The sequence below is a fragment of the Bolinopsis microptera genome, chromosome 9 (assembly GCF_026151205.1).
Source record: "Bolinopsis microptera isolate Bmic1 chromosome 9, MBARI_Bmic_1.0, whole genome shotgun sequence".
Classification (NCBI taxonomy): Eukaryota; Metazoa; Ctenophora; class Tentaculata; order Lobata; family Bolinopsidae; genus Bolinopsis; species Bolinopsis microptera.
The window spans coordinates 1,875,958-1,896,095 of NC_087080.1; the positions used below are offsets into that span (position 1 = coordinate 1,875,958).

The following is a 20,138-nucleotide window of genomic DNA, read 5'->3' on the forward strand; positions in this document are numbered from 1 at the left end:
ATTGTTTATGTCCAATACCAACCACCAAGTCTGTAGATTGAAAACAGGAGTCTTAACATTAGTCGATTGTTTGTGGTACAGCTGATTTTGAAATATTCAAAATGTAAAATGTATTGGCACTTCTTGATACTTTGTATAATGTATATCATAAAGTCATAATCTATTATATGACTGAGTCATGAAAGTCATATATGACCAAAAAATCATTTTCCCACCGTCAAACATAACTTAGCATACTTTCTGTTATACTGGATGGGACAGATTTAGTTTTTACAGCAATTTTGTTTAGGCGCGTTACAAAAATACATGCAATTTCAAAGAAAATAAAGCCGCGCTGAAACGTCAACGTTAGGTCTTTGAGCCAGATATAACATTCAAACCAGGCGAACCGCGAAGCACAAAATTTGATTTATATGTGTTATAATTTAAGTTGTTTCATTAAACTATTCAAATAAAGGTTTATTATTCCAAAATACGCACATTCCACAGTCGATGACGACCGAATCGAACAATTCTACTTCGTAGACAGAGGCAGGAACATGGCGCTTTATGTCGAAATGAACTGGCAGCTCTTCTACACAGCAGGTTACGTGTATGATGCAATTCTCGTGAATCCCATCCGGACAACTGAAATATTGGAAATATATTTGGTTATTATCTCAGGGGTATAAGTCATTTTGATTTTCAATGGATAACAACGATTTAAATTATGGTTCTAAAAGCCTCTGAAGCTTACCTCGATACGATGTCAGACATTGAGAACTTGGTGGGACACGACACAACATCAGTTCCGCGCATTTCAAATTCCACACATTTTCTTGGTTTTACAACCTGATAAATTGATATCTTTTAAAACAGGCATGACCAGTAAAGATAATAAAGATCACGTAACCTTACGAAAGAAACAAAACTCTAAACCCTTCACAATTTCTTTACTACCTTAAAATAAGACAAAACACAGAACTTTATCGCCAAGAATTGAATTTCACCTCATCATTTTCAACAGAGAGACAGCCCAGTTTGAAGAGTCCACTTCCAGCCATGCCCACACTGCAGATAGCATCCTGACACGGTCCGGAAAGTGTTGGTATGCAAGTGATGATATCAGAAGAGATGCAACACCTTCCCTCCAACATTCCATCGTCTATCGTGTGAACTACGTCCAGTTCGTACTTACTGTACAAGTTTATGTGCATTACTTAATAAACATAATAAAATGTTAAATTCATACTTACTGCATATACTTGGGGTGAAGTACATAACTATTTTTTAAAGTCTTATCAATGCATGGTGTCAAATATGATCACATTATCCCAGCTGTTTTGAGTACGTTACACTGAAAAAAAAACCCAAGTTTGCTTTAAAAATGTTGGATTGTAAACTGAAAAATTGTTCCACTTACACAGGGCACGTGACCGCTCTTCCCCGCATGATGTACGGACAGTCTTCCGTCGGTATCAGGAACTTCTTATACGCAGCCGACTCTGACAGATTAGAAAATAAACGCACTGTTCAACTGTTCAATGAACTGTTCGTGTTAGGGTTGATTCAGTGAGAGGGAGTTAAAAAACATTCCCCAAACAATGCAAACCTGTTTTTAAATTATCTACATTCAGGCATGAAGTACATCTCAACATAGACATACTCCGATCATTATCTATACTTCCAAGGCATAAGAAACATCTTTCTAAAGTTCAAAAATAAGGCATCATTATTTTAAAACATTGTAAGTGTTTATATTACGGATAATACAGATAAAAGTTAACAAAAAACCCACCGTCATGTTCAACATGACCACCATTATCATCAGGTACTCCTAGCTCCGGTGAGGCACTGAGTCTGGGTGGTGTGAAGATCTTTCCAGTGACAACCGAGTATTTATCCATTGTTTTACAGCACTCGACTCTGGAAGTGATGTAAGGAGTTCAAGAAGGGTATATTTTAGGGGGGGGTCCACGTTAAAAAAAGTTAAAAAAGTTAAAGTAATTAATGTTAAATTTCAAAATTCAGGCTTAGAAAGTTTAACTTTTTTAACATAAATTCAAATTTGGGTTGAAATTGCAATGGAGTGAATATTCTAGACTAGTTTACTTTTAGGTCATGCGTTGGTTTTTTTGTTCATTAGTCATTACATGTAGGAATATAGGAATGCCCATGACAAGAGTAAAACAGTCATATATACAGTTTTAATACTTTCAACACTACTATATAACAAATAATTTGAGGAAACGATGTAACAGAGTCGATATATTTTAATGTTGCCATGGGGTGGCAAGTCCCCATACATCGTGGTCCGGTAGTTTCATTGCGTCCTAATATAACATAGGTACAACCGATAAATAATTGATACATTTGATCATTAAACTGATTAAATGTTAAAAACAATTGAAATTCAAAACTACCGAGCTGGGTAAAATAAAACCTTTCAATTATCGAGAGAATAAAATGAAAATATCTGCAAAAGTAATTTAATAAATTAGCTGGATAATATTAATTTAGCTGTATAATATTAAATAAATGGAACATTGAAACTTATTCAGAAATATATAAATTTATTTATGTACCATTGTCCATTATAAAAGTATCAATACAATTTGTGTTTCCTGACGAGGAGGGCCAGGGGATGTTATTTTCGTGGATTCTAACATTCTCCCTTCACGATATTAGCTACTCCTCTAATAAGGATCCGTTTGGCTGCATGCAGGATAGTCAGCCGATGACATTTGTCAAATATTTCCAACTTGTCCAGGTCACTTTCCTGAACGCACTGGAAATTATTGGGTGATCCAAATCCCGCCTCTTCCAATTGTTCCGTGTAACATTCCAGACCATATCGTGACAGCCACCCTCCTAATGAGTATTGGTCGGGCTGCGAGCCATTTCCTTGGGTCCCGACTGAATTCTGACTGTAATGTTCATCCCCCAAATACTCTGCCCACTCCTTCCCAGTTTCTGACGTCCCGTTATACTTGGCATCAATAGCATTCGCTACTACCTGTAATCTGTCCCGCAATTCCAACCCATTGACCACTACTGTGTACTTGTGGTTGGCCGACATGCTCTTTCCTATTATATGAACTAGCAGGAACCCGTCTAACCCTAAAGTGGTGTCAAGACTCGAGAGACTAAAATAATTATTACCTATTTAATTCGAGACTAAAATAATTATTACCTATTTAATTCGCGTTTTTGACACCACTTGGGAGTCCAAATTTTGGGCACTAAAATTATTATTCCTTGGCCAATTTTGTATTTTTTCATGCTGATTTGAAGGCCATTAAAGCATTTGACCCAGTCAAAAAAGTTTCAGTTGTACATCTTTTACGGTTTTTGCGGAAAGTTGCGTTAAAGTTGATGCCGTGGTGTCAGTAAAATGGCACGGATATATACATACATATATATCGTCTCGCTTTATATATAGTAAGATGATTATATTATTTGGTCTTCCAATGGTTGTGTGAAGGTTAGGTGGCCCAAAGTGTCACTGCTGGATAGAAACCCTGTGCTGCCGTGAGGTTGTCAGAACTTTGAAAAGGGGTATCCCTGTGGTGCCCCCTTCCAGTTAATCATCAGTCAACATGTTGATAGCCACTCCACATCAAGTCCTCCCCTGCTACCTCCACGTGGTGAAGACTGGAAACTGGGCTGTGTCCAGGCTAAATACAGGAAGGGCGACGGGAAACAATGAGTCCCGAGGAGCTCAATCACAAAACGTCATTGACTCCTAAACTCTTGGCTCACAAGGGGCTCGGACACTCATAAATCTTTACTGTGGATTGCACAGTAGTTAAAGAGGTGTAGGCTGTTACCCTCCAAACCTATTCTACTACGACCCAGTCAGACTGGACCACGCTCTGTTAGATAGGATACAGCTCCCTGTGCCAGGGTATTGGGTAACCGGTAGTCAGAGGGAGAGTTAGCCCTCGTCAAAGCAGAAATTTCTGTTTCACGCTCTAACTCCCTTACGCTTTAGGTCATAAGCTTAATGTCCTGCATGGAGCAGGTGAAGATCGAGTAGAGTAAAGTTGAGTGCTAGTGATACAGCCTGATAAACGTTATGTTCATGTGGTTAACGTTTACATGTTCGAGTTGGTAAAATGTTCCTGCGGTTTTCCCCAATGTTCCGGTGGCGTGGCATTGGGATTAGTGACCATTTGTCACAGTGAAGGGGACTTCACTGGGTCACTTAGCCTTTTGAAAAACAGATATGGTTACAACCAAAAGCACTAGGGTTCAAGCCCCTACCAGGCCTATCGAGGATCAGTACAGTTATGACTCGGTTGTCTTAAACCCACATAGTGGACGGGCAGCTGATGATGTGTTTATGAATCCTAGAAAGCCAACAGAAAACATCAAAAAACAAAAAAATAGTGGAGGAGTAGTTAGTTGTACAACGAAGAGTATCATTGGGATTCTTAATATCCGTACTGTGAGGGAGTTTTCTAAACGGCTTGAAATGGTTATTCTTTTCTTGCGCAGTCAGATATCTGTCCTCGCAATACAAGAACACCGAGTTGTGCATGATGAAGAAGTCAAGATAGAGAGGCACAAGAAGGGAGTCCACCTAATAACAACTTCAGCATGGAGAAACAGAGCACAAGCGTCTACAGGAGGAGTGGGATTCCTGCTGACTAAACAAGTCTTTAATGCAGTTAGTCTTATCAAGACCTATAGTAAGCGCTGCATGCTTGTGTCGTTGGACGGAAACCCAAGATTAACCATAATCTCTGTGTATAGTCCAACGGAATCCGCAACTGTCGAAGAAGCCGAAGAGTTTCACGACTGCTTGAGAGCAGCAGTAAGGGAGGTCCCCTCTCATCATCTAATACTTGTAATAGGAGATCTTAATGCTCACCTCAGCAAGTTGAATGGTGAAGATACGGGATGGTACTGGCATCAAGTGACCAATCGTAATGGTCATCTGCTCAGGGATACACTGCTGGAGGGAGAGTTAGAGGCGACGAATCATCGTTTTCAGAAGAGTGCTGGTAAGCAGTGGACTCACCTCTCAGATCTTCAGATGGAGTACTAACTAGGAGCCAGATTGACTATGTCCTGGTACGGAAGAAGTGGATGAGCTCAATAAAGAACACCGAGCCATGCAACTCTTTCAATTCCCTGGGCTCTGACCATCGGGCAGTACTCTCAACTGTAAAGCTCAGTCTACGAAAGAGCATAAGTCCACCACGGGTCACATGTTACGACTTCAGTCGTCTCAAAACTGATCAAGAGTTACAGATCAAGTATGGAGTTGAAGTTAGAAATAGGTATAGTGCACTCTTGAGTGAGGAGCAACTAGATCTAGGTCCTACTAGTGACGTCACCACTAAGTATGGAAAGTTTATTGAAGCAGTGAAGTATGCAAATAGGAAGCATCTTCCGCATAAACCTAAGAAGCGGTATGACGATCCTGCCAACGACCCACGAGTAGAGGAAGCCAGAAGCAAATTGTTTGCTGCCAAGGAGACCTACCATCTGGATCCTTGTGAAGACAACAGACAGACAGTTGCCGAGGAGAAAGACACTCTCTCTGCATGCTACCGTACTGTGGAGGAAGAGCTGCTTAAACAGAAAATAAGAAAAGCTGAAAACGCAGCCGGTAGATGCAAGAACAAAGAGAGCTGGAATCTTGTTAATGAGGTCAGTGGGAGAAAGAAGAAGCCATGTGGTCTTGTAGAAGGAGGTAGTAGAGAGGATAGATTGAGAGCCTGGAAAGACCACGTTACCAAGCTACTTGGACAACCTCCAGTAGTTCCAAACGAAGAAGTGGACATACCAGTCGTACATCCACCACAAAACATCAGTGTGGATAAGTTCACCAAGACCGAACTGGAGGAGGCTACGAAATCGATTAAAGAAGGTAAGGCATTTGGAGAGGATGGAGTTGCCCCTTAAGTACTGAAGAGGGTAGATGTTGAATGTTGATGATTTGATCCTTGACTTCTGCAATAAAGCACTAGTTGATGGCGATGTTCCTGACCAATGGAAGCACCTAAACATCGTGCATGTTCCAAAGAAAGGGAATTTGACCAAAGTAGATAACTATAGAGGTATTGCACTGACATCTATAGTGAGTAAGACTCTCAATAAGATGATACTGAACAGGATCAAACCTGCCATGGAAGACATCTTAAGGATCAATCAGAACGGATTCAGAGAGAGTAGGTCAACAACTAGTCATATTCTTGGCCTAAGAAGGGTATTTGAGGGAGCCCGGGATAAAGATCTGACCGCGGTAATGCTCTTCATTGATTTCAAGAAGGCATTCGACAGCGGACACCGTGGACTCCTCATGAAGATCCTCCTGGCATATGGAATTCCCAAGGAGATTGTAGGCTTGATACAAAGAATGTATGCAGATACATTTGCTCGTGTGATTACCGAGGATGGTCTGAGTGAAGCATTCTTCATTCTAGCAGGAGTGATGCAGGGAGACACTTTGGCGCCCTACCTATTCATAATCGTAATTGGCTACATTATGAGGGTGTCCCTAGAGGGTAGGGACTTTGGGTTTACTCTACACCCTAGAAGAAGCCGTCGCTATCTGGCAGTCAAGGTCACTGATGCGGACTTTGCTGACGACCTTGCTCTTATAACAGATAGTGTTGCGGCCAACTCAGTTGACTAACGCCAAGGTGTATGGACACCTCATCAGAGCATCTGATAAGATAGCTGCACGGAGGATGAGACTCGCAGGTCATTTAGCCAGACATGAAGAACTATTGAGTCATCAACTTCTCTTCTGGGAACCCCTTCAAGGACATCGTCGAAGGGGAAGACCACATCTCACATACATTGACATCCTTCGGAAGGACACGGGGCTTGACGACAGCAAAGAGATTAACAAACTCATGCTGGATAGACAGATTTGGAAGAAGACTATTTCTGTTCGGACGCTGAAGCCGCCCTAAGTCGAAGTAAGTCGAAGTATATTAGTAAATTATACAATTATGTGTATATATAGATACAAGGTGTTTTTTTTTTGTAGAGTTATCAAATCAGTTACAACTACAGAAAACAATTGCAAGAGCGAGGTACTACTAGTACTAAAGGTCAACACTCATAATTGAGTTTAATTTGGGTAATTATGTTAAAATTTGAACCGATTAGTCAGCCAAAATCTGATTTTTAATTTATGTTAAAAAAGTTAAAAAAGTTAAAGTAATTAATGTTAAATTCCAAAATCTCGATCTTAGAATTTAACTTTTTTAACGTGGACCCCCCCCTATTTTAGAACTCATAACAAGTTGGCGAATGAGACTGCTCGTTATTGAACAGTGCTCCAATAATATGTGGGCTTAATTGTACTTTATAAAATACTTCTATAAAATAATCAAAACATTTGCTTTATCAATTTCATACAACATATGGCCATGGTGGGTGTTGGAGTATGAACTAACCTGAAAGGACAGGGGAGTCTATCACAGTTCACATCCTTCCTAACACTACTGATAACTTCCCCCGGCTTACAGTACGCACTACGGGTCGTACATTCTCCAATTCTACAATCCAGATCACAGCACGACAATAGGTTTATCTTATCTGGGTGAAGTTAACATATTGTTAGCTTATACTTGTAAAATGTTCGGGGGGGGGGGGGGGGGGGGGGGGGATCAGGTACCAAGTGTCGGACATCACGTCGACTAAGTGTAGTTTTGGATATTTTTCACTAGACCCACCCACCCCCTTTTGCCGCCTTTTGCGGTACTAACTGTCGAAAAATCGTGGTACTAACTGTTTTTTGGTATATAGAATAAGATACCCACCCAGAAATTGCTTTTTTTTTTTTTAAACTCATTTAAACTTTAAAGGAAGACTTTAAAAAATTTAAAAAATAAAAAAAAAACTTTAAAAAACCTCAAAACCCATTCCCAAAATTGAAATTTGAGGTAAAATGGGTTATTTTGGGGTTAGACACCTGCACCCCCTTTAGTACCATGTACTAACTGTTTTTCTGGAAAATGGGCAGTAGACCCACCAGTTAGTACCATGTACTAACTGTGTTTTTAGAAGAAAAAATGACCCACCCACCAACGTCATGTCCGGTACTAAGTGTATGATCCCCCCCCCCCCCCCCCCCCCCCCCGAAATGTTTGGGGTTTATTCACCCGAAGCTGACAACAAGACGGGTGTTTTACATGTGACAGTAATAGTCGTATTTTTTAGTCGCTGCTGCAAGTATAGTAGTCAATCTTGTTTCTCGCGTTTCAAACTGTATTTAGAAATCAGCGGATAATAATCATCAGTACATTATTTCAATAATATGAATTAGCTTATTATTATAGTAAGAGTCATTCTAGTACCTGTTACAGTTGATTTGCCGATAGCGTTTATGATAGTTCCCGGGGGGCAGCTAAATGTCCTCCTACTGTCCATTTCAACAATGTTACACCTGACATCATACTAATAGTAAAACTTCTCACAAAAATGTATCCACTGTGATACTATTTTACGCAGAAATATCTCAACAGTGCTTCACCAAATAAAAATCCACAAGGCACTTGCACATCAAAAATTCCATCAAAGTGATCAAACCAAGAAGAGAAAAATAACCCCTCACCTGCTAGTTTCACAGTTAGAACTGCAACACTCACCTGCTTGTTTCACAGTTAGAACTACAACACTCACCTGCTAGTTTCACAGTTAGAACTACAACACTCACCTGCTAGTTTCACAGTTAGAACTGCAACACCCACCTGCTAGTTTCACAGTTAAAACTACAACACTCACCTGCTAGTTTCACCAGTTAGCACTGCGACACTCACCTGCTAGTTTCACAGTTAGAACTGCAACACTCACCTGCTAGTTTCACAGTTAGAACTGCAACACTCACCTGCTAGTTTCACAGTTAGAACTGCTACACTCACCTGCTAGTTTCACAGTTAGAACTGCAACACTCACCTGCTAGTTTCACAGTTAGAACTGCAACACCCACCTGCTAGTTTCACAGTTAGAACTGCAACACTCACCTGCTAGTTTCACAGTTAGCACTGCAACACTCACCTGCTAGTTTCACAGTTAGCACTGCAACACTCAATGTTACTGAAGCCCGCCTTTCTCATAACGGAGTTCTTCCTCTCACAGCCCGCATAGTTAGCATTCTCCGACTTCTCCGAGAAGTGGCTCAAATGACAATCAGCAGGGTCTGGGGTCGGTGCTTCACGTCTCCTCCGGAGGTGGTATGTCGGGTCTATGGTAGGAGGAGAGGGCAGGCTGTATAGGTCACGTGATGAGGCTGTGGACCGTTTTGTTCTGCGTGTTGGTATTTTCCTTCTTTCCTGGAACTCTGTAGGAAATGTTGTTTATAAAAGTTCTGATATAAAAGTGTTTTAAACGTCATGCAATTGATAAAATATCATAGTAATAGTTGGCCGTTAAGTTTGAACCATGAATTCTGAATTATGGTTAAATTCATGCGTCTAAATAATACTGACGCTTGACGATGTTAGCTAATGAAACGATGTGAATCACTACCGAGATATTATCCAAACTAACAAATGATCAAACAAACCGTGGTCAGAGAGCATCTCAAGAATAGCACAGCACCTCATGACGAGCTCTCCACCGTTCATGGTGATATCTTGCACAATCTCACCATCAACACACTCTCGCACTCTCTCCACGCATTTACCGTATCTACAGTTCGTCAGGCAACACTCCAGATACGTTACTTCCTCTGAAAATACAAATTTTAGCTTTTTAGGTAAAATGTCGTATTTTAGGCGAAATAGAGTTGAGGTTAATATGATTTTGAACGTTCTGATAACTTAACTGTGGTTTGTAAGTCGGTGAAATATTTTATAGACTGCTTAATTCATGGATAACTGCAAGTTCAAATTAGATTAACCCGCTCCCCAGACTCCAGAGGCAACATTTCAATAAAACAAGGCAGTTTCAAACAATTCACTAGAATATAATGCCCATTTGGATCAAAACATATCTGTTGGACTAATCCTAACTCACCTGAATTGACACCAAGTCCATTTACAACAGATCCCCAAGGACATGTCAAAGTGTCTCCGTCATACTGGTCAACAACAGTGCAATCCACGGTCTCGACATCACCCTCACAGCAATTCACCTTCTCTTTTACACTCCTTAACAAATGGTCCGCCCTGATTGAACGATTTTGAAAATTATTGTTGTTTAAATTATGGAGGAGTATGATTCATGAGCCGCCAGAAATTTATTATCTGTGATCACGTACACGCAATTTTATGTCACAACTGCATTGCAGGCAAGGAAACTTTATTTATATTTACATTCCCATGATCGCCCTAGCAAAATGCTAACTTGTAAGTAGGGTATATTACTAAATCATATAATGTATACATTTTACATTGGCGCTGGTAAAATATTTTTTCCGATAACATTATAAGTTTACAATTAGAATATTTAGTGAATCTGGTAACATAAAACTTACCCGAAGCATCGACCAAACTTAGCCTGAATATCGTCTCTCCACTCAAGATAATTGAAGGAGCAAATAGGACCAGTTTCTATGGGAGTTCCACTCGTAGGATTCTCTTCATAGTTACAGCAGCTGAAATAAAGAAAATTAAGGCTAAAAATAGGGCGGAAGTTGAATAAGATATCATTCTGGAAACAACTCAGGATTGGGAATGGAATTAAATCTTAGCTGGGAGAATTGGGTCTACTCACGTGAAAATTTGGAGAGAAATATAGCGATTATATGAACAATGATCACCAAGATTTAGACGAGCCAAAAATCAAGAGATTCTTCCTGAAATATCTCAGCCTACTCAGCAGCTGATTTTGGTGTTTGGTAACGTGTTTAGACCAATCAAACACTGCCTAGATGTTCATGTGACAAAATTGGCAGTCAGAATCGCTGACGTTACAGTTACCCAGGTTTAGATCAGGGGTAGTAATCCAGTGCGGGTATTTACTTTGGGGTGACGAATTTAAATGAGGTGTGTTCACTCTGTTCACAACGACCACTAGTACTTATTTTCCTTTCAATAAATTTGCAAACTGCTAAATTCGCCTGATGATAGTGATAACGATTTGGCCTGCAATTTCTGTTTGCTGGGTCACTGCTACCGTAATAATTCATCCATTTTAACGATCGTAAGCAAACCCTAATACCATTTGACACCTCATAAATTATTCTACGTTCATAATCGTGTAAATGACCAAAATTTTAAATGAACGATTTTCAAAATGACTTGGGCTTTTATTTGTTTGCCTGACTGTCTTTGCTTCAGTGTTTTTAGTTTTTATGGATTTTTTAGTTTTCATGGAGACGCATGTTTTGTTGTTGTTGCAATACATACATTATTGATTTTGGAATTGATGATGAAATTTATGCGTTAACTTATTATATATTTTGAATTAGCTTAATTCTAAAGATCACGACTCAAGAAATCAGGTGGAACGGAAATGCGCGTTAAACTTATGATCGTACTACTGTTCTTTCTAGTTCGGGGAGTCTCCAGTCAAGGTATGATTTTGTAAATTGAGTATTTAATATATTTTACTTTACTGTTTCCAAGACAGCGACTAAAGCGTGCACAAATTTAAAGTGACAAAAAAAGTTTTTATCGTTTCTTACTACATCTTACTATATCTTAGGATATAAAGCGAGACGATATATATAGGTATACGGATATGTATATATAATATATATCCGTACCATTTTACTGACACCACGGCATCAACACTAAGACGACGTTCCGCAAAAACCGTAAAAGATATAGAACTGAAACTTTTTTGACTGGGTCAAATGCTTTCAAATCAGCATGAAAAAATAAAAAATTGGCCAAGGAATAAGAATTTTTGTGAAACAAGTTTTTGTCAACAACGCGATTAGTATATGAACGCTGTTAGTATATAATATGGACACGTTTATTGAAGTTAGAGGATATTGTTCAAATTTTTTAAATAGCGTTTTCGACGATAGTGGCTCAATTTTAGCATTTATTAATTTAGCATTTTCAGAAGTTCTGAACATTAGCCACGTGACCCATACTCCCATATGCACTGCTCAGAAAGAAAATCTATCATTGTTAGGCACTATAATAGTTAAAATGTCACATTTTTGTGACTTTGTTAACTATAGCTGCCCGATTAGTAAATAGCATTCCTTAGTCTAAAATACATACATATAATTTTCAATCTAACAATTATGATACAACATCGGTTAAAGGGCACGGATCGAGTGGTTACTGGTTATAAAGAAATATTTCGACAAATTTGTTACACTCAGAATATGGTACCTCTTTACTACTGTGAGGTGTCCTCAAAACCCCTTCAACTCATTATTTGATGGTTTTTCTACCGATCATAGCCCTAAAATATGTTGTTTTGAACAGTTAGCTAATATATGCACTTGGTTATTGGGAAATGAGGTAAATTCTGTCACATTATATTATGGAATTTGAAATTTTCCGTGAATTGCCGAAATCAAATTTTTGATTTTGTAATGCTTTTCGACACGAAGGCCAAGAGAATCACACAACGCGAACGCTATGCTTGAAATCTTCGTGAAACTACATCATTAGAGCCTGAAAAAAAAAACTTCAACAAAAGCACTCTATCAAGTAAAATTCATATATAATAATCATACCTGATTTTGGTTTGAAAGGCGGGAACACTCTATATAAATATTTAAAGGACGAAACAGTTCGTTCACTTGTTAAGGGCAGTTAATGTCAAAATTGTCACAAACATGATACGAAATCATTAATAAGTTTAATTTTGAAACAATAATAACCATACCTCGATTAGAATACAATATTCTTCCAGAAATGATTGGTAGGTTATTATTCAGCTAATCGGAACTCAAGTTTAACATTGCAATGTTGAGGTTAATTTTGCTTTCTTAACAAAATGTGACAAAATTCACTTTTCCTGCCCCAACACTCAACAGTAAAAATTTGAATGTGTTAAAAATTGGCATGGGTTTCTATATTTCCTGTATATATCAATTGAAACTATAATAAGAACAGTTTGATGTGAAAGAAAATGTATCTAACCGTGGCCGTTACAATAACTTGTGTGACGAAATTTACATTTCTTGCACCTATTTTGAAGAAGATCATACCTCTGTAGAATATAATGTTACTTTATCATAATACCTATGTCAATAAACTAGTTATTTTGCCAACAAGGAGCAAATAGAGTTATAATTTGTTTTGTGACGAATTAGACTAGTTATTTTGCCAACAAGGAGCAAATAGAGTTATAATTTGTTTTGTGACGAATTAGACATATTTTTACCATGTTGAGATGTTATAATTGTGCCAATGTTGACAAATTACTGCCACATAATAATTTATGTGACCGGTGCAACTGCATGGTTGCAATAGTGTTGATTGATGCATAGTACGTAATGTATTAAGACACAATGAAAATTGAAACTATCGGACCACGATGCATGGCCATGGGGACTTGCCACCCCATAGTATCACTATAGCAACATTAAAATATATCGACTCTGTTACATCGTTTCCTGTTAATATAAAACTCCGTTAGAAACTGAACTGGGATCTGGCAATATGGTGTTGAGGCTGCATGGCTGGTATACCAAAATTTTCAAAATTTAACCTTTATTTATTTTTTTTAAAAACCAAAGACTTTAAAATTAAAACTTGCATATCATGATTTATTAAAAACATGGTGAAAAATAATTTGATTTGATACGACAGACTGACAGATGATCACAAGCACTGTTTTAACAGCTACTTGTGTTGGTGATTAACGATTAGTATAGTGGGCAGGGCAGCGTCGATAGTATAGTTCTCTGTATAGTGCTTTATTTGAACCATAGTTAAAATAAATAAAAGTAAATGAGCCCATGTCTTATCGGCACCTGCTAGCGCTATCATGACAGTGAAATGTGAATGGGCAGTGAAAAAATGTGGCATATGGTTGATAGTGACTAGTGTGCTAATCGTCTAATTTTACTTATTCCTCAGGTAATTCTCGGTAGTTGATTAGTTGTGTGCCTGATCTTGTTGATTTACGTAGCCCGGGTAATTATTTAACAGAAAAAGTGGCCATTCTTCATTGTTTCCTGAGCTTTGCAGTTCTATTACACGCTTTGTTGATTCCTTATAAATGCTTATTGAGAAAATACTAGACGGGGGTGTCCAGCCTGAAATTTTTGTGAAACTTGATTCTGACCAACAAACTAGGACCCCTGACAAAACTTTTGAAGGGGTTCCGGACCCCAACCGCCCACCGCGACCGGTGCCCGCGGTGCAGCCGCACCCATATTTTGGCCCAATTAGGATTTAGATTAGGATCAAATCACCTTCAAATGCCCAAAACCCAGATTTTGGAGAGTGGTCAGACTGTTCAGCTTTTTGTGGAGAAGGTTCTCAAACAAGAACAAGGACTTGTACTAACCCTGCTTCAGCTCATGGTGGTGCAGATTGTGTTGGGGAAGTGTCTGAAAGTCAACCTTGCATACAAATTGACTGTCCAGGTTGAAATATATTTTCCTTTTATTAATTAATTGCTAATAATAATATTACTCATCCCCACTCTCCCGGGGAAAACTTATGATTATCTCGAAATAATTTCTCACAAATTTCTAGGGTTGCTTATTTTTAATGAATTCAACTCACAGATTTTAGTCTGGTGGACCCTCATGGTGAGACTATTGGAGCTGGCATTCTTGGGTTACTAATCAGCGATGGAGGAACAGTTTGTAACGATTATTTCACTGATTACTCAGCTGATGCTATTTGTCGTGAAATGGGATACATTGGTCAAATGAGTTGGACATCCGGTAGTAAGTGGGGCATCCAGTCAAATTATTATATTACCCTGGACGACGTTTCATGCAGCAGCGGCGAATGGAGTTCGTGTACATTTAGATTATCGGGAAATTGTGGTCACAGTGAAGATGTGTTTTTACAGTGTGATGGAATTGGTGAGTCAACATCATGAATTAAATTTGAGTCCAAATTTCGATTTTGTTCAAATATACAAATATAATGAGAAAATTTAAGGTACCATAAAATGACAGTCTATTAAATTTTATTCAAGAAAGTTACAAAATTGACATAGTGATTCATGTTTAGTTGATGGTGGTTTCTCTGATTATGGAGAGTGGTCAGACTGTTCAGCTTTTTGTGGAGAAGGTTCTCAAACAAGAACAAGGACTTGTACTTACCCTGCTTCAGCTCATGGTGGTGCAGATTGTGTTGGGGAAGTGTCTGAAAGTCAACCTTGCATACAAATTGATTGTCCAGGTTGAAATATCTTTTCCTTTTAAGATTTGCTAATAATAATATTACTCATCCCCACTCTCTCGGGGAAAACTTATGATTATCTCGAAATAATTTCTCACAAATTTCTAGGGTTGTTTATTTTTAATGAATTCAACTCACAGATTTTAGTCTGGTGGACTCTCATGGTGATACTATTGGAGCTGGCATTCTTGGGTTACTAATCAGCGATGGAGGAACAGTTTGTAACGATTATTTCACTGATTACTCAGCTGATGCTATTTGTCGTGAAATGGGATACATTGGTCAAATGAGTTGGACATCCGGTAGGAAGTGGGACATACAGTTTTATTATTTTATTACCCTGGACGACGTTTCATGCAGCAGCGGTGAATGGAGTTCGTGTACATTTTCATATGTTCATTATAATCGTTATTACAGTCATTGGAAAGACGTGTTTTTACAGTGTGATGGAATTGGTGAGTCAACATCATGAATTAAATTTGTGTCCAAATTTCGATTTTGTTCAAATATAATGAGAAAATTTAAGGTACCATAAAATGACAGTCTATTAATTTTTATTCAAGAAAGTTACGAAATTGACATTGTGTATCATGTTTAGTTGATGGTGGTTTCTCTGATTATGGAGAGTGGTCAGACTGTTCAGTTTTTTGTGGAGAAGGTTCTCAAACAAGAACAAGGACTTGTACTTACCCTGCTCCAGCTCATGGTGGTGCAGATTGTGTTGGGGAAGTGTCTGAAAGTCAACCTTGCATACAAATTGATTGTCGTCATTATGAAGACGTGTTTTTACAGCGTGATGGAATTGGTGAGTCAACATCATGAATTAAATTTGAGTCCAAATTTCGATTTTGTTCAAATATAATGAGAAAATTTAAGGTACCATAAAATGACAGTCTATTAAATTTTATTCAAGAAAGTTACAAAATTGACATAGTGATTCAGTTTTACTTGATGGTGGCTTTACTGATTTTGGAGAGTGGTCAGACTGTTCAGAGTTTTGTGGAGGTTCTCAAACAAGAACAAGGACTTGTACTTACCCTGCACCAGCTCATGGTGGTGCAGATTGTGTTGGGGAAGTGTCTGAAAGTCGACCTTGCATAAAAGATAACCGGCAGTGTCCAGGTTGAAATATCCTTTCCTTTTAAGATTTGCTAATATTATTCATCCCCACTCTCCCGGGGAAAACTTATGATTATCTCGATTAAATTTCTCAAAACAGCGTAAATTATTTATCAAATGTTTAGAGTTGGCTATTTTTAACGAATTCAAATCCCAGATTTTAGTCTGGTGGACTCTAATGGTGATACTGTTGGCGCTGGAATTCTTGGGTTACTGATCAGCAATGGAGGGACAGTTTGTGACGATGGTTTTAATGATTACTCAGCTGATGCTATTTGTCGTCAAATGGGATATATTGGTCAAATAAGCTGGACATCCGGTAGTAAGTGGGACATCCAGTCAAACTATGATATTACCCTGGACGACGTTTCATGCAGCAGCGGTGAATGGAGTTCGTGTTCATTTACATTCAACGACAATTGTGGTCACAGCGAAGACGTGTTTCTACAGTGTGAAGGGATTGGTGAGTCGATCTTATGAACATGTGTCCAAATTTTGATTCGGTTCAAAATGAATAAAAATTGGAGGTGCCATAAAATGACAGTCTATTAATTTTTCATGCAAGAAAATCACAAGATTAACATTATGTTTCAGTTTTACTTGATGGTGGCTTCTCTGATTTTGGAGAGTGGTCGGACTGTTCAGAGTTTTGTGGAGGTTTTCAAAACAGAACAAGGACTTGTACTAACCCTGCTCCAGCACATGGTGGTGCAGATTGTGTTGGGGAAGTGTCTGAAAGTCGACCTTGCATAAAAGATAACCGGCAGTGTCCAGGTTGAAATATCCTTTCCTTTTAAGATTTGCTAATATTACTCATCCCCACTCTCCCGGGGAAAACTTATGATTATCTCGAAATAATTTCTTACAAATTTCTAGGGTTGCTTATTTTTAATAAATTCCAACTCACAGATTTTAGTCTGGTGGACTCTCATGGTGAGACTATTGGAGCTGGCATTCTTGGGTTACTAATCAGCGATGGAGGAACAGTTTGTGACGATTATTTCACTGATTACTCAGCTGATGCTATTTGTCGTGAAATGGGATACATTGGTCAAATGAGTTGGACATCCGGTAGTAAGTGGGACATCCAGTCAAATTATTATATTACCCTGGACGACGTTTCATGCAGCAGCGGTGAATGGAGTTCGTGTACATTTAGCATGTTTAGATTATCGGGAAATTGTGGTCACAGTGAAGATGTGTTTTTACAGTGTTACGGTGTAGACTACAGTATAGTGAGCGAACTAAGAAAATCAGGAGAAAATTGTACAGTAACAACAGCAAATGGGTTTCTTAAAAATGTGTGTTTCAATGAAGTGACGAAACGACACTATTTTAAGTGTGCCCACTCTGATGTGTACTTTGAATATGTGTTTGGCAGGGTAACTTCAGTGTGTAAGAACGATCCCCACGTGTATCAGGCATGTGGGAATTATAACCCAGCAAAAATAACAAACACGGATGTGCTGTGTGGAGGCTTGTTTTGCAATGAAAAATATATCAGATGTGTTAAAAACTGTAGTGTAGATAATGATTGTTCAATATCACATAGTAGTGACGGCTCAACAGCAAAGCTATGCAATGATGAATGTGACTCTGACTTTTGTATAGATGAAAGTGATTGTAACGGGTATAAATACGGAGTTAAATGCACTAACAGATATAATGGGAGGAAGGTGTATGTTCCTGTACACCGGATATGTACCGGATACAGTTACTGTGATAAAGGAGAGGATGAACAGGACTGTAAAGTAACTGAAACTACCCCACACTCGTGTATACACTACTACAGTAAAGTGGTGAATAACGAGATTACAACAGTACATATATTGGACTATACTAGGTGCTCTATATTCGATAGTAAGAGGGGAACATATCCATACTGTCTGAACTATTTAGATCAGACTAACTGTTCTGATATAGAGCGAGTAGGGGGGTATTGTGATATTGATGGGTATAACTCGAGTGTTTCTAGGTACATGTTGTGTTATGCTTATGATGAAAAGGTTAGTTCACCAGTAAAGTTATGTGACGATGACATTCAAAACAGTTGTATATCACCGTCTACTTCAACTGATTGCAGACTACACAAACACAGAATGTGTGACGGAGTGTGGGATTGTACTGATGGAAGTGACGAACATCATGACATATGCGAATACATGACGAATACATTTCCATGTGTCCGTAAGTTTAGCTTTAAAATAAGTATGAAGTTCGGAATACCAGTTTCTTGGATAATGGACGATGTGGTGGATTGTATGGACGGGTTAGATGAACAGCCTGAGGAGACCGATTTGAATTTCTGCGGCAAGAAAACTGACGAAACCTATCATTTTAAACAAAATGGTGAAATCTGCAAAAACGTCTATCTGTGTCTGAAAAGTGATAAACCATACGTTAAATTCGAACAACTCTGTGACGGAGTTGAGACGTGCAGTGACGGTGCAGAAAATGAGGTTTGTAGGATCGCTAGAGATTCACCAACGATCAAGAATACCGCTCTTTATCATGGAGGATTGCGAAATGTTTGCCATGACTCCATGCTAAAGAGTGGTATGACTAACTGTGAAGTAAACGAGTTCATACGACCCTGGATTGATGTATTCGGAACAACAATTATGTTAATTGTTCCGACCTCTAAGGTTAATTGCAGCTGTCTGTTTGGTGAATATTATCTGTTTCTCAGTTGCATGCATCTTTGTTTAGATTCTCGATGTCCTTTAAATAAAGACAGAGCATTGTTGTACAATTCATGTCCTGGACAATATCCCAACCGAATCTATACGCTTGCTAACAACTCTTTTCTAACGTTTGTCACAAAATCAAAACAAGGCCAATATCACCAGGATTATTTCCAATGCAATAATAGTAGATGTATTGAATACAAGCAAGTGTGTGACCTCATAGATGATTGCGGGGACATGAGTGACGAGGCAAACTGCTCAAATCACATGACCTGCGAAGACACTTTAAACTCAACCGATCATCAGTTCATTTCCTTATCACAGAGATGTGACGGCATCTATGATTGCTTCGACCTCTCAGATGAATGTAATACCGCTTGTGGGAAAAGAATACTTGGGAACTGGATACTACAGGTATTATGCTGGGTTATGGGTGTACTAGCATTGATCTTCAACTCGTACACCGTATTCCGTGGGCTGACAACTCTACAGGATAGTGAGACTGAAAATATGTTAACCAACAAGGCAATAGTCAGTCTTATCGGATCAGGGGATCTATTTATCGGATTATACTTGGTTTTGTTGTCCGTTTATAATAGTTTTGTATATGGGAACTGGTTTTGCAGACATCAAGCCGAATGGTACACCGGAACAGCATGCTCGATACTGGGGGTCATCAGCACATTTGGATCACAAGTGTCCCTTTTCGCAATGACAGCTTTAAGTATCATCAGAATGTATGGGCTGACTTTCAAGAATATGAGTATTCCAGGCCGTGTAAACAGAAATTCCGTCATCAAGCTTGCTTTCTTGGTAACAGGTATTATCACTGCTTCACTAGCTATAGCTATTACACCATTGATACCATCATTAGAGGAATATTTTGTACAAGGAATGTACTATGACCCCATCTACAAAATATTCATAGGCTTCCCCAACAAAGAGAAACATGTCAAAGTTCTTCAAGCTCACTACAATACCACTAACATCACTATGAACTTGACCTGGAAACAAATCAGTGATAAGGTGGACGGTATGTTCACTCAACAATATGGACTTTTGAGTAGACGTCCAGTTCATTTTTATGGTAACGACGGTGTCTGCTTGT

General features: G+C 38.7%; 1 protein-coding gene across 1 annotated transcript in view; it reads right to left on the reverse strand.

Moving 5' to 3' along the window:
- Positions 1 to 20,138, reverse strand: part of LOC134821057 (uncharacterized) — a 143,923-nt gene that overhangs the window by 116,959 nt on the left and 6,826 nt on the right. Inside the window, exons 6-16 of the mRNA XM_063831726.1 lie at positions 10,424 to 10,543; positions 9,964 to 10,115; positions 9,512 to 9,676; positions 9,004 to 9,286; positions 8,304 to 8,392; positions 7,401 to 7,542; positions 1,778 to 1,905; positions 1,403 to 1,484; positions 990 to 1,176; positions 737 to 831; positions 481 to 627 (exon numbers count right to left, since the gene is read on the reverse strand). Of these exons, the coding sequence (XP_063687796.1) occupies positions 481 to 627; positions 737 to 831; positions 990 to 1,176; positions 1,403 to 1,484; positions 1,778 to 1,905; positions 7,401 to 7,542; positions 8,304 to 8,392; positions 9,004 to 9,286; positions 9,512 to 9,676; positions 9,964 to 10,115; positions 10,424 to 10,543 (1,590 nt within the window). The remainder of the gene's footprint in view (positions 1 to 480; positions 628 to 736; positions 832 to 989; positions 1,177 to 1,402; positions 1,485 to 1,777; positions 1,906 to 7,400; positions 7,543 to 8,303; positions 8,393 to 9,003; positions 9,287 to 9,511; positions 9,677 to 9,963; positions 10,116 to 10,423; positions 10,544 to 20,138) is intronic.